We start from the raw sequence: 15,348 nt of genomic DNA on the forward strand, positions 1-15,348 counted from the left end.
CCCCTTCCCGCCCACCGGAAAGCCGGCAGCGTCCAGCGCTCTCCGTGGAGACGCCGCGGAGGCGCAGACGCCTCCCGCCCTCCTTCCAGGAGCCGCCTGGGATGCAGATCCTGGCAGCTGCCACACCGGAAGCGGCCCCGGGCGCGTGCGGGGCGGCAGCCGAGGGTCCCGCACGCGGGGCGGGGCCGCCGGGCAGGTCCCCCGCCTCCCGGGGGCGCGCGAGGGCCGGGCGGGGCCGCCGTCCCTTCCGGGGAGCGGTGGCTGCCGCCGCGTCCGCCGGGCAGCTTCCCAGCCCGCCCCCCCACGGCTCTGGGTGACGCTTCTCCAATAACAGCTCGCGGGGAGCCGTAGCTGGGGGCTCCGCCGGCGCCGGGGACCCTCCGCGCCAGCCCGGCCGCCGGCATGAGGGCCGAGGGCGACGGCGGTCTGGAGCGCTTCTGCAGCCCCGGCAAGGGCCGGGGGCTGCGGGCCCTGCAGCCCTTCCAGGTGGGGGACTTGCTCTTCTCCTGCCCGGCCTACGCCTACGTGCTCACGATCAACGAACGGGGCAACCACTGCGAGTTTTGCTTCGCCAGGTAGGGCGGTGCGGGCCGGCGGCGGCGGCGGGCGGGAGCCTGGGGCGCCGCACGGACAGGCTGGCGGACCGCGGCGGGAGGAAGTGCGTGCGGCCCGCGGGGTCCTAGCGCCGGCGGCTCGCGGGGGAGGGGGCGGGCTGCGCCCTTGAACCCCGGACCGGCTGTGCCACGTGCGTTAGGAAAGACCAGCCAAGTTCTCGCCGCACGTCCTGCACGGCATGTTTTCCGAGTCGCTCCCGCGGGATGTGCAGACTGGCGAGGTGCAGGGTCCTGCCCTCACACGTGGGCTTGGAGCCAGGCTTCCTCCCAGCGCTGGCACGCACTGCCCACTCGGTGCGTTGCCAGCGGGGCCCCAGGTTCGCGCGGCCACAGCCTGTCACCTTTAACTTGTGCTTCCTGCGATGTGTTCTGTGGCCCACAGTCTCTTCTGCCGCAGATTTGCCGTGTTTCCTCCAAGGAACTTAATGACACTTAATATTTCATGTAAAGTACATGGCCCCTCTTTCTTGTCACCGTCTGCACTTGGTATTCGGAGAGAAGCCAGAGGAGTACTGACCACACACCCGTGGTTCAGAGGGGCTGCACTGGTGGGACGTATCTAGCCCTAGTTTGGGACTGGGAAAACATGGCTGCTGGGGGGATGAGGCAGAACGTATGGCTGGAATTGGTATTTAATTGTAGCATGTCATGTATGTGTGTATATGTGTATATCTTCACATACACCAACACATAATTATATCTTCAAGCCTTATGATAGTTTCAGACCTGAAAGTCGTGTTAGAAGTCATGAATGCAACACTCTTTCCATTTTACAGGGGAGAAAACTAATGCCCAGAGAGGAAGTGTCACTGTGTATGTCTAGTCACACCCATAGTTAAGAAAATGAAGTCTGGTGTCTTCAGTTCTGCCCATTTCCTACCTAGTTAAGTGCTCAATAAAATTACTGAGGCAGGAAGCATGGCATTGGAGTTAAATTCGTACAGGGCCTTCCAGGACCCTGCTTTACTTTCTTTGAACCTCAGTTTCTTCATCTTTGAAGTGGAGATTCCTGGGCTAGATTAAGCCCACCTGAGGTCCTGCGGGTACCTTTGGAATACAGGTCTCAAGTCCAACACACGCTGAAGTACTCAATCTCCGAGATGTGTTCCTCTCATTCCACGGTAAGACAGAGCAAAAGAAGGGACAAAAGCTAAATACTATAGTAGTCTTGTCCAGACTCCCTGCCAGAGCTGTCTTCCGCTTGGGGGGACCTGGAAAGGAACTAGACACAGAATCATGCCGTGGGCAGCTTAAGGGCTGTATGTGATGTGGCTCTTTGAATTGGTGAGCCAGGAGCTGAAGGGTCATGGCACCACTTTGCGACGTTTGAGTGAAGTGAGCATTGGGTTTTCCCAAAGTTAAAAAGGCTGCTGTGTCTGGTCCCTTGATCTTCTGAGCCTTGCTGTGGCTCAGAGTCTGAAGCAGTGTGGGTGTCTGGAGTGGCAGGAGCAAAGCAAGGTCACCCAGCACAGAAGGGGCCTCCCTCCATCAGGGATCCTGGTGATTCCTGGGGTCCAGCGTGGGAGAGAAGACTGCGGTACCAGGCACATAGTAGGTGCTCAGATGGTAGTTGCCTGACCACTCCTCCAGTGAATGAAAGATCAAATCCAGCTGGGTTCTCAGTGGAGAAGCAGAGCTGAGAGATTCTTCTCTTTTGCTGTGAGCCTCCACACTCTATCTACTACACACACCCCCGACCTTAGAACAGGAGGGTACAGTCAAGGTGCAACTTGGCAAATCACCCTGCCATATGGGACAGTGTTTGCCTTTGTTTTCCCTTTTTCTGAATGACATTCATCAGTGTCACTGTTGCCTTAGATCCCTCACCAGGGCTACCCCCTCCCTGCATTGGGGTGGGACTGCTGCACCTCCCCCCCGCTTTTCTCTGGCTTAGGTGAACTTCTGTCAACATCCACAGCTCCTTTCCTCTTTCCACAAGGACTCATTTGAAATCAACTAAAATAACACACAAGAAATGATGACATCATGATACCTGTGAAATTAGAGATATATTTGTACTCCACTCTGGTTTCCATTAAATGCGATTAGTTTGGAATTAGTGGCTAGATCATTCTCATAGATTTAGCACCGTTTCCTCTGTCAACTGTCTGTATAGACCGAGGACAAATTATTCTGTCCAGCTGTACTAGAGGAAGGCATGTATGTCCCCACGATTCCCCCAGGGGGTAGGAGCAGAATTCTCAAATACTGGAGCGTACAGGGCAAAATCCATGACTTCCCCTCCCCTCCCATAAAAAGAAAACTACACCTTATCGTTTCTTGTACCAGAAGTTGAAGGTAAATAATGTTGCTTAAGACAAATGAGCCACTACAGATCTTCCCTATCATATTAATTGTATCAGGGTTTGACTTATTTTGAAGGAAAATAAGTGATTTTTTTGGGGAATAACTATGTTCTATAAGTTGAAAAATAATGGGAATTCTCTTAAGTCACAGTGGAGTGGGATTCTTACTGTCAGGGCAGTGCAGACAAAAGTTTGTATTTGTGTCACATTTACTCAGGGTGACACTTGGGAAGATGTGTATCTTGCCTCAGCTGCTAGAAGGCAGCCCCTAAAAATATAAATGTCTTCCAGTTGGGAGCTGTCCTCATCAGACCTCTCAGATGCGTTTTACACACACACACACACACACACACACACACACACACACACACACACACACACACACACACACACACACACACACACACACACACACACACACACACACACACACACACACACACACACGTTGGCCTGGCCAGCATTTTGTGGCACATTTTTTACATTATATTTCACTTGGTATTTGACATCTCTTAACACTTGCTAGTATTTGTCTCAGAAAGGAAAAAATCTGTAACCCTGGGTTCCATCTGAATATTCATTGTGTGTGCAGTTCCTCAGGAGGGCGGATGTACCCCTCTTGATCTTTCATTCTCTTGACTCCTGGGTCATTTAAAGGCAGGAATATTGTCTTTTTTGTCTGTTTGTTCAGCGTATCGGGGCAAAGTAGGAAGGCCCACTTCACCTCCTTGGACTAGAGCTGTTGGAACCTGGTTTCAGGAGATTTATATTCTGTCTGGCTCAGTCAGAGTGGTTGACGTAAATATTAAAATGTTTGCACGATCAAAATACTGTGATTGAGATGGCCTATTTCGGCAGTTATACAGGTGTAATGTCCCCTCGATTTTTTTTCTGTAGCAGCATTCATCTCTTCCCCACTGTTTTACCAAACTGAAGTCATCTTTCGTTGATCTTAATCAGTATTAAGAGATGTGAACCCTTGATCCTGTTCTTAAGATTCTCTGAAAGAGCCCTGGGCCTGAAGCTGCTCTCGGAAGGGGGTGTCATCCCCAGGGCTGCTGTGAGTCTGCTTATTCCGAGAACATTCTCTGAGACCTGGAGAGTCTCTGAGGAGAGAAATGGCTTCCGATTGTTCTCAAATTATCTTGTTCTCTGAATGAAAAATTGGACACACGTGCTCCAATAAAGGATTCCCTCCATCTTTTTACATGTATTTTTAAGAAATGGGTAGGAAGATTAAAATACACAGACAACAGATTTCCTCTAAAAAAGTTACATGAGAGAGTATGAAGCCATCTGTATAGTAGATAATGAGGTATTGGGTTGCCATTTTCAACATTTCAGTATTTCAAGCTTTTCGTTTATTTAGAGACTACAAAGGAGGGACTTTGGGGCCAGATTGACTGGGTTTGAATTCTGGCTTCATCCCTTCCCGATGGTTTGTCTTGAGGCAAATTATTTAACCTGTCTGAACTCCCGGGTTCCTGTATCTGTAAACTGTGCACATTAACACCCACCTACTGAGCTGGCCCTGAGACAGTGAAGTCAAGTGCCTAGCACGGCCCGGACACTTCGGGAGCTGTCAGAACTGGCCCCGTGTCTTGCTTGTAGGGACGTGTTTGATAAGCTCTCTTGGCTAAATGTTAAATAGTGTGATAACATAGTCTCACTTCAGGGACATTTTTTTATGGTGGTGGCATTGGGGTGGGGAAAACTGGGAAGGAGATACTGTATCTTGTTGACCAATGGAGTCATCATTCAGATGGCATGTTGACCCAGAGTTAAAAGTGGCAGTTCTCCACCTCGGGTCCCCCAGCATAATAATGGGTGTCTGGAATCAATTTTCAGTATTTTTCGAAACCTGACAGCACTGATGTGATTAGCCTACGCAGATAAAGCTTTTTGAAACAAATGAGGCTCGTGTATCTCCAAAGGGCTTAGGTACTTTCATACTCTTTTACCGTGGGATTAAACAAATGTTTGAAAAGAGAAATGGAGGAAGCCAGAATTTTCCACCTAGCAAGGATACCGTGGCTCCTCTCTGCTCTTTGCTTGCAGCATGATTCTTTCAGCTGTGGCAAGGAGCCGCCCTGCAGGCTTCAGATGTGCCGAGTGCCAGCCCACGCACGTTCTTCATACGCGGGGGCAGAGTCTCTGTTATAGCTTATCAGGGCTCAGGGACCAAGCTGCACATTTGGAAACGATTCGAGATGAAAGAGACAGGACGGCAGCAGGATATCCTGAAGTGAAATTCAAACCCTGGTGAGTTAAAACCACCATCTAACACCTTTCCCTCCCAAAAGCGATTGCACAAAATCCTCTCACAAAAATGTGAAGATCCCATATAAAACGACGTTCCTTTAAATCGTGTTGCTCTTTGCAGCTCACAAAGCATTCCAGATACATTCTTATTTTGATCCTCCCAAGGATGGCCTGTGTAGAGAAGACCTTATCCCATTTTATGTAGGAAGTAACTGAGGGCTGGAAAGCTTGTTTCCTTGAATTTCACATTTTTGGGGTCAGATATTGATTGAGCGCGTCCTAGGGCCAGCCTCTGTGTCCTTCGTGGAGGGAACCATGTCTTCCTATTCTGAGTGTTGTTTTCCCTCCCTGCCCCTTTTGACCTGAATCTACCGCGTGGTTCACACCTGGACACCAGGACTTAATTCACTTCTGATTTCTCAAGTGAATGCAATTTTTATCACCTCTCTTCTTTTGCTTCCCCTTCCCCCAAGAGATAATTCAACAGATTAACGCATTGTTTCTAAAAGTTCAACAGATAAATTGATTCAGCTGTCTTGTATCTTGTGCTGCTTTGGGTCCAGAGGTTTTTTATTCCAATGCTTTGGAATTTGCATAAGAGCTACATATATTCTTCTGTATTATCCACTATTACCTGATAAAATGTAAAAAGAAATACAAGGCTTTGGTCCTTTTGTGGGTTTGGGACATTTTTCAATATGCTCGAGTTATTTAAGACGAGTTTACCATGTTAGTGTTTATAGCTACGTATAAAGAGTTTGTTTCTGTGCCCTCTGGTAGGGCAGCATGAGAGTATAAACCCCCTGTCCTTTTTTTTTTCCTTAAACATACCCAGTCTTCAGAACTCTACTCTGTGCAAGGTTAAGTGGGCATGGTTTGGGAACAGAATTCATGGTGCAGCTGTGCTAAGAGGCCCCAGGATGGTATTCCTGTAGGACAAGCATATGGCGCACTATCTGTCAGAAGATTCTTTTAAAGATCCTCAGAAATGTCTTAAATTTCTTTGGGAAGATCCAGGGCTCAGGGCTGTAGCTTGGCAGCAACTGGTCTTCAGGAGGACTCAGAACGGGTGAGGACCTGGGACAGTGACGTTGTCTGTTATAGAATTTGAAATAGCAGCAAAATGCAAAGAAAGTTTCTACTTGATTTTGGTGTTTGAGACGTACCTCTTTTGCCTGAGGTTCATTATCCCCTTTCTTTTTCTTGTCAATATAAAGAAAATATGAAATAATTACAATTTTAAGCCACTTTATTTCTGCTTCCCAAGGAGGCAATCAATATTACAAATATCCCTTATGTAATTGGAGTCATCAGTAGTAACTGAGGTCACTCCCACCCATACACACACCTCGTTTTCTGAACGTCATGTGGAGTAATCACATTTCTGAGTTCAAGGCGTGCCTTCATCTGATCTGCGTTTGGACAGTTTGACTGAAATGGATTTCTCCTCTGTTATTGATTCTGCATTCCCACTTCCTGTTCTCTCACAGACAGCCCCTCTCTGGGTTTGCCTATTTGTCTTTGCACCTGTGAGTATATATGCCCTGATCACCTCCAGGGAACTAGACAGACATGGAACAGGCCACCCTGATTGTACTTGACCAGATGCAGACTTCGCACCGTCCTTTGGTCAGCCTGGCGGCTAGGTGGTTTCTGGAGCAGTCCTCTTGCCCTGGAGAGGGGCCAGGTCTGGCACTAGAGGTCTCTCAGTCCCCTCTCAAGGGATTCGCAATATCAGCCTCTGTACACCATCATCACTCTCCCACTCACATCCCCAACCCTTGCATCTCTGGATTTCTAGCAAATCTGTGGTAGTTTAGGGGTGCAGCCCTCCAGCGGGGAATTGACTGAAGTAACTGCCTTTTCAGGGGCTGAACCCATGACCTTGGCCTCATTAGCACAGGCGCTCTAACCAGCCACAAAGCCACACACCTCACTTTGTGTAACTTCTGCTGACTCTGTTCCTACCACCCTCGGAGGCCTCCTTTTCAATTGCAAAGGCGTTCACACCAACACAATAGAACAGAAGGAAACCAGATCTCTTCTAGACTTCTCTGAAGGCCAGAAATATGCAATTTAGCAGGAAAATAATACCAAAACGTCTTGAGGGTTCAGGAAACAACTTATCTTTCTAGTCCATGCACTTGCTGAGAATCCAGCTGCGTGTCTCAGATCTTTCTTCAATCAAAAATTTAAAAATACTATGGAACTCCCCGTGCCAATTTATTAACATAAAATCTAGGGACAAAGTGGAAGGTTTCAGATGACTGAGTGGAAATATGGCATGTACGTTATTAACACGGATTGGGTTTGCTTTTTAAAGAAGGAGAATCCATAAGTGCTTATCTTTGGCAAGTTTATAGTCCCTAGAAACCAAAATAAACGCTCGCCTGTGATAGCTGAGCCACCGGCGTGTATCAGCAAGTGCACTATGACGAACAAGGCGTCTCAGAGCCCCGGGAATCTGCAGTCACCGTGGGGGAGAGGAAAACTAAGGGCGACGCGCTTACCAAGAAGCGAATTTCACACCGAGGCCTGAAGACGTAGGCGTATCCTGGGGGGAGAGGTGGAAAGAAACCGGCTGACCAGCAAGATGCAGTTTTTCATCTGAGTCAAGTAAAATCTCAAGGATTTTATATCCAGGCACTTGCAAGGAGTTATGTTGCCGTCTGTGGCAAAATGAAAAGATCTTGGACGGGAGGAGCTTTTTCTCTTCAGTCTGTGAGGACCAGGAAAGGCTCTTCAAGGGATATGGGCCCTGGGCTCACATCTTGTTGATTTTCCTCACCACAGCAATGTTTGTACAGGAAACACCCTGGTGCAATCGGAAAAATCTCTTATCTGTCAGTTGCACAAATCTGTAGCAGAGTGATGATTGCTGTTCACGGTGATAGCTTCACATGTTCTTAAAACCTCAACAGTAAGAGACATTTAATTATGAGCAGATGGTAAACTCCCTGAGAGCAGGGATTCTGTTTTTAATGTATTCAGCAAATATTTATATTTATGGAGCCCTCGCTGAGTTCTGAATCCCTAGGAAACAACTGTGCAGAAAAGGGACACCCTCCCTCCACAGAGCTTATATTCCAGTAGGTTTTATTCATCTTTATAAACACGTTGTCGACTGAAGAAAAGCACAACATGAGAGTTGTGAGTTAAGTTTTATTTGGGGCAAAATGAGGACTGTAGCCCGGGACACAGCCTCTCAGAGAGCTCTGAGGGACTGCTCTTAGCAGGTGGGGTGTGACGAGGTTAGTGTATATGCGATTTTGGTGAAGGGGCGTACATGCAGTCAAACACACATTTTGGCAGAAGGTTCCTGCCAGTCTCAGGAAGGTTGCTGCTAGTCACGACGAGCAGATGTCTCTGTTAATCATTTCAGTGCTTTTCTGGATATGAGAAGGTGTCAGAAATTGGGCTCATAAAATCTTCTGAAAATTTCTAACTATCTGAAGGCCTGTTCTGCCAGTTCTTTCCAGAGCACAGAGCGCCTCGTTCCTGATCTCCACCCTGAACTCCTTTCGGGGGGTGTCGCAGGTCACCGACCGCGGTGGCTAGTGACCTCATCCTTGTAGAGGCAGATGGCAAGTGACAGATTTTAGTTGACACTGTAGTGCATTGCACTTTGTCATTTTAGCAGATTTTTTTGTTAAAGGCATAAGGTTTTGGGTTGAGTGTTTTCCTTTTATGGAACACTGATAAAGTATGTCATAAAGAAAGCTCTTAACGAAGAAGTTTAATCACACACGCTGGCTCATGACTTATGCAAACTAAGGGAGGGCTTTGATCAGATAATAGTTTGGTCTAATAAAATTGTGGCATCCCTGCATTGGGTTAAAACAGCAGCACTTTGGGTAGACATTTTTTAGAAGTTGATGAAATTTAGTCTACTCATACACCTGAATAAATATTTCTAAATACTACTTAAAAAAAAAAAACCTTTAGGGTTTTTTCACCTTAAAAACTTTCAGGCAAAAAAAAAAAAAAAAAAAAAAAAAAAAAAAAAAAAACTTTCAGGCTCCCAAAGTAGTAGAGATTTAGAAACAGTCTACTTATTTCACTCAATATTTAATTGATTTCGGCACATGTTCAGGCCTTTCAAGGCACCTAGCTGCTAAATATTTTCTAGGCAGGGGGGGAAAGCAGCCCACTGCCACCTCCTCTTTCTGTGCATCTTCAGAGAGTGGCCCTGGTAGGACTCCACTGTAGGGTCAGTGCTGCCTGTTGGCACACTCCGAGGGCTGGGCATCTGGGATGATGTTTGGGTCCACCTTGCTCTGCAGTGTTAGTTTCATTTCAGCAGCTCCAAACTGCTTATAGTGGTACACACACACACACACACACACACACTCGCGTGTCCTTGCACCCATAGCACCTTGTGCATACTTCCTTCATACACTCGCTCCTTGACTCAGGAACCAGGTCTTACTCAACTTTGTAGCCTAGCACTTAGCCTGAGGCCTGGCACCCCGTAACCTAAGTAAATATTTATTAAATGAATAGTCTCATTTCTGCAACTTATTTTACTAGCGATTCTTTGGACAGGCCTCATCCCCTATCTATATATGTACATCATGTACCAATATATATACAACTCTGCTTGTTCTTAGAAATGAATCCTTATAAATAACCACAGAACCCTTCATTGATCCCTGTTTTCTTCAGGACAAAATCTTGACTGCTCAAGTCCTCCGTATTCAGTGCTCTTCCCACCCTGTCTAGTGTTATCCCTCGCTACTGTTTCATTTAAACCCTAAACAAAATCTGAGTGGTCGTTCCAGTACCCCACAAAGGTGCTGTGTCATTCCTCATTCTTCCCAATGTCCACTTGAACCAGGAATGCTCCTCTGTGCCTTATTCCCCTACTTAACCCTCTAACTTCTTCCCTGCTAGGGCCTTCTACTCTAAGTCTGTTCATCCTGAACAGAGACCCAGCTCAAACTGCATCTCTTTTTTTTCTTTTTCTGGCCGCACCATGAGGCTTGCGGGATCTTAGTTCCCTGACCAGGGATTGAACCTGGGCCACAGCAGTGAAAACGCCAAGTAACCACTGGACCGCAGGGAACTCCCCACATTGCATCTCTTTTTATGAAGCTTCCTCTTCAATACTTCAGCCCACAATCTCTTCATTTTATTTAGTTAGTACTTTGTTTATTTGACAGGAGTTTACTATTTACTCTTTATTTGTATCTGTTCAAACGATATATAAGTTGGAGTTATCAAGGTCTAGTCCAAAATCGGGGTAATTCACCTAAGTAAATTGACAATTCGATTTTTTATTGTTTGACTGTAGGAAAATGAAATGAAGAGGATGAGAGTGTCACCTCTTAAAATTCTTCTGTAACCAATTAAGGTGCACTTTCTTGCACGATTTAGAGCAGGTCACATGTTTCTGGGGCCAGGAGTTAATACTCACGTTTGGCGGCAGAGGGCCTGACCATATTCTGGAGCTCAGGCTTATCATTAGGTTATAAAGGTATTTTTACATGGTCTGTTTCTACTCTGTGGCCAGAATGTTGAAGTGAGGGGTGTTGTTAGGAACATTTTAAGCTTTTAAATAGTTACATTTGTACGACTTTGTCCTTTTCCTTGATATTTAATCACCTAGGTGTTGTAGAACTTAGGGCAACGGCAGTCGTAGGAGGATCTAGTATTGTGCTCGTTACAAAGTACTGTTGATAACATCTGTCATTTATTGTCCCATGGAAGAAATGGTGGCTGTTGCTTGTTGGCAGTTCCTATGTGAGAGAACTCGTTGGTTGTTTCTTTCCTTTTTTTTTTTCTTCTTTAAATTGCATATTTATTTTTTCAGCTTTAAAAAAACTGTGGTAAAATATACATAAAACTTAAGCATTTTTAATGCTTTACAATCAGTGGTATTAAGTACATTTGTGTACCCATCACCACTCTCCATGTCCAGAATGTTTTCATCACCCCAGACAGAAATTTTCTATCCTCTAAACATAACTTCCCATCACCCCAACCCAAGGGGCCGCTCTGAGGAGGGTCGCTCTGGAGCGAAGCCCCTCCGCAGGGCCCTGCCTTTCCCCAGGACCCGGTGCCCCACTTCGGCTGGCACCTGCCAGACACAACACCAAAACGCAGCCCCCAGCGGCAGCCTCCTCCCTAGCATTTTCTCAGACTTAAAGCCGAGAACAAGTTAAGCAATTATGTGCTTCTTTAACCTCCTCTCCCAATACTGCACCTTGAGAATGAAAAAGTGAGGTGGACAGTTACCTGGGATGTAGCATCCCTGATGGGATCCTGACACAGAAGAAACACACGGGGGAAAAACTAAGAAACTCTGAACAAACTATGTACTCTAGTTAATAATGTATCAATATCACTTCATCAGTTGTAGCAAATGTACAGCTAATGTAAGATGTTAACAATAAAGGAAAGTGTGTGTGTGCCTGGGTGTGTGTGAAGGTGGGGGGCTGTAATGAGGGCATTCTGTACTCTTAACTTTTCAGTAAATCTAAAACTGATCGATTGCTTGCCCCGTTGCAGGGCGTGCGGGATCTTCGTTCCCGACCAGGGATCAAACCCATGCCCCCTGCAGTGGAAGCTCAGAGTCTTAATCACTGGACTGCCGGGGAAGTCCCTAAAACTGTGTTTTTGGTTTTTTTTCTTAATATAGTCTATTACCAAAGAAAGTGAGGCGGGTCTGTCGTGATGATCTCGTGTGTCAGAGAGCCCCTCCTTTTGAGGGCCAGACATCCTAATGGGCGGTGGGTGCCTTAGGTTCTGGGGAAAAGGATCCCAATGTGGCTATGCCTAGACTGCCCAGGGGCAGGCCCCGCCCTGTATGGTGAAACTCACAACTCTGGGCCCGTGGTTCCAGCATCCTAATTATGCTCCCAGAACACCACGGTCCTGTTAAGGTTTTCCAGACGCTGGGGCTGATGATGGAAACAGGGGACGCGAGTGATGGGTGGGTCTCATGGACGAGGGCCGAGTCCCTTCTGGAGGCGCGGCACAGGCCCCCTTGGGGTACAGAAGCCACCTGCTGGAAGGCCTGCGGGTTGAGCAGGTTGATACCTGGGTCCAACCCTGGCTCCTTCACTCCAGGCTGTGCGGCCTCAGCAAAGTCTCCCTGTCTACGACACTGACCCCACACGGCTGCTGGAAAGATCTAGGAAGACAGCAAAAGTCAAGTGGTTCGCACCCAGAGGGTGCAGGCCCACCGCACACCCACTCTCTACGGCTGGTGCCTGAAGTCAGCCGAGGAGAGGGGCGCTGCCCTGCTCTGCTCGGCACGTGATCCATGGCCAGCTTTCTGGGCAGATGAATGGGGTGCCCGCTTCCCCGGGCCGCTGCGTCCCGCCAGGCCTTCGCCCCGCTTCTAACTTGGCAGGGTATTCCATGCACCCTGCTTCACCTAGGCCCGAGGCAACCCTGTTCCCCTGGCAACACTGTACCCACGTCACAGGCGAGGAAACTGAGGGCCAGATCACGTTTTAGGCGGGCTCTTAATTCAGCAAGTGTTCGAACTCGACTTGCCCACGGCCGTGTGCGGAGGCCGAGACGGGCCGGCAGCCCGCAAGCTTCTGAGTTTAGGTCTCTCCGGCCCTTCGCAGCTGTTCAAAGATGCCACCGTCACCTCGGCCGAGTGCCCGGGAGTTGGCTCGGTCATGTGCCCTATGGCCCCTGTTTCTTTCCTTTTGACTTCTCAATCGGTAGGCATCAGGGAAGTCAAAGGCAAATTGCAAGGAAGTGTCATTCTCATCTCCCACAAAATTTGATACAGAGTTTCAGAGGAGAATGTTAAATTTAAAAGCGCGTACATCTCTTCTTCTGGCAGGATTCAACTGTTAGGGATTTTACAGGGCCTGCACGATGAGGCTTGGTTGTAGGTGTTGTCCAGTGGCTGAAAAGAGTAATATAATGTTCACTGTTCAGTAGGGTCAGTAGTTCTCTGCTCTATCCATAAGCCTCATGAATTTTTTTCTTTCTAAGGCAAAGGTAAATTTCATCTCAACTAGAGCCTGCATTAAAACAAATCCTAAATTAGCATCCTCACCGTTTTTTCATTGCTGAGCCTGACTTCATGAATCAGTGATGTGGAGAGTCATGTCTACAGTATTTCTTTAGCTTTTTTTTTTTTTTTTGCGGTACGCGGGCCTCTCACTGTTGTGGCCTCTCCCGTTGCGGAGCACAGGCTCCGGACGCGCAGGCTCAGCGGCCATGGCTCACGGGCCCAGCCGCTCCGCGGCATGTGGGATCTTCCCGGACCGGGGCACGAACCCGTGTCCCCTGCATCGGCAGGCGGACTCTCAACCACTGCGCCACGAGGGAAGCCCTCTTTAGCTTTACTGAGGAATAATTGACAGATATGATTGTCTGTATTTAAAGTGTACAATGTGATGATCTGATATACATAGAGGTTGTAGAGTGATTACTAAGATCAAGATAATCAACACATCCATCACCTCACCTAGGTAACTTCCTTTTGTGTGGCAAGAATGCTTAAGCTCAACTCTTAGCAACTTTCAAGCATACAATACTGTATTATTAACCGTAGTGACTGAGCCATACAGTAGATCCTTATTCTTCCTACAACCGAAACTATACCCTTTGACCTGCGTCACCCCATTTCCCCCAGGGTCATCGTTTTATAACAAGGTCAACCATTCAGTGCTGACCACCAAGCCCAGCTTTATCCCTGTAAATCACAGCTCCTATTCCAATATTGGGGAAAACCTATTAGTTGCTGCCTTACTGCCCTAAATATTTCCCGCCTCCCCGGAGGCCCTGGGCTCTAACTTTTAACAAGCCTCAGAACAAAGCCTGATGCCCAGGGGAAGGTTCAGCCCTGCTCTGGGAAGACGTTCCCACAGCAAGTGGTCCCATTTTCACTGTTACATTGTGGATTAAAGTGCTATGTGGAGCATCTTTCACTGTTACACAAAAACCAGTACCCTGAATATTATCCTTGTCCCCTGACCAGGGTTATAATAGGGTTCTGCCACAATTTCTCCAATTTTTATTTCTCTCAAATAGAAATTTGCTAGTGTAACCACCCTCTCTGGGTGGGAGGCTAACTTTGTTTCTGATTGTCTTATTTCAACCCGTGGAGAAGTTACATTGCGCCACCGGGGCTTTTTTCCTTTTCTCTTTTTCATTTGGCCGGGACTGCCTCTGTTCCACAGAGCCTACTTGTCATTTCTTCTGTCACCGTTAGTTAAAAGTAATTGTTATTGCAAACCCACTCCATGCCAGTATCATTCTCTTTCATGGGGAAAACCCACGAAGCATTCATTTCAGTAGCAGAAAGGAGGGAGCTCGCAGGATCAAATCCTTTTGATCTCCACCAACAGCGCCTGTGGCAACGCATTTAACTAGCAGGAGTTGTTAATTACAACCCTAACTTGTTGATCTTCGTGGCTTCCGAATTTTAAAAGCAAGAAAATTAAACACGGCGTGTTTCTCCTCCAGTAGAAAATGACAGGAGCGTGTCTTCTAAGTTCTGTCTCAGTCGCTAATAATCAGATACTTGCATTTTCCTGTAACATTTCTTTCCTCCCTTTGTGGATAGAACCATTTCTTAAGTTCAAAGAGCCCTTCCATTCACAGCAGGGTAGATGTTTGCCTGTAAAACAAAGGCTTTAGAAGCATAAATCCTCTAACTATGAGTCTGAGTGACATTGTACTGAAGATATTTCAGGAGTTGACATCACTTAAAAAACACACACACACAAAAGAATGAAGGCTAATTAAAAGTCTAGTAGTCCTAGGCTTCACGGGTTATTTTCTCATTTAATTTGCATAACAAACCTATGAGGTAGAAACTGTATCTTTACAGTGGAGGAAACAGGTTCAGAAAGGATTACTAATTTGCCCAAGATCGCACAGCACCTCCGGCACCAGAAAGAAGAAAGGACTTGAGATGGGGAAGTAGGAAAAGTAACTCATCGTTTTCATCCTACATTGTGAAGCGGGAATCAGGAGGAGGCGGAAAGAAAGCTGAGCCTTCCTTTTTTAAAATTTGCACCTGGCTTCTAGAATATTTGCTTGTCATAGTTCGAAAATACGGCGTCTGCCACTTCATTCTGACCATCATCAAGGTAGCTAAACAACCTAATACATCCTGTTTGTGCCAGTCATTCTTTAAGAAGAGTTACATTGTAAAGTCTGCATTGCAGAGAAGAATGCTTCAGCGCTCT

The 15,348-nt window shown here is 47.1% G+C and overlaps 1 protein-coding gene across 1 annotated transcript in view; it reads left to right on the forward strand.

The window, feature by feature from the left end:
- The first annotated feature begins 289 nt into the window (after positions 1-289).
- The window catches only part of SMYD2 (SET and MYND domain containing 2), a 50,679-nt gene continuing 35,620 nt past the window's right edge, over positions 290-15,348 (forward strand). The window contains exon 1 of the mRNA XM_060131359.1: positions 290-575. Coding sequence (XP_059987342.1) covers positions 403-575 — 173 coding nt within the window. The 5' untranslated portion in view covers positions 290-402. The remainder of the gene's footprint in view (positions 576-15,348) is intronic.

The sequence above is a fragment of the Lagenorhynchus albirostris genome, chromosome 2 (genome assembly GCF_949774975.1).
Source record: "Lagenorhynchus albirostris chromosome 2, mLagAlb1.1, whole genome shotgun sequence".
NCBI classification, from domain to species: domain Eukaryota; kingdom Metazoa; phylum Chordata; class Mammalia; order Artiodactyla; family Delphinidae; genus Lagenorhynchus; species Lagenorhynchus albirostris.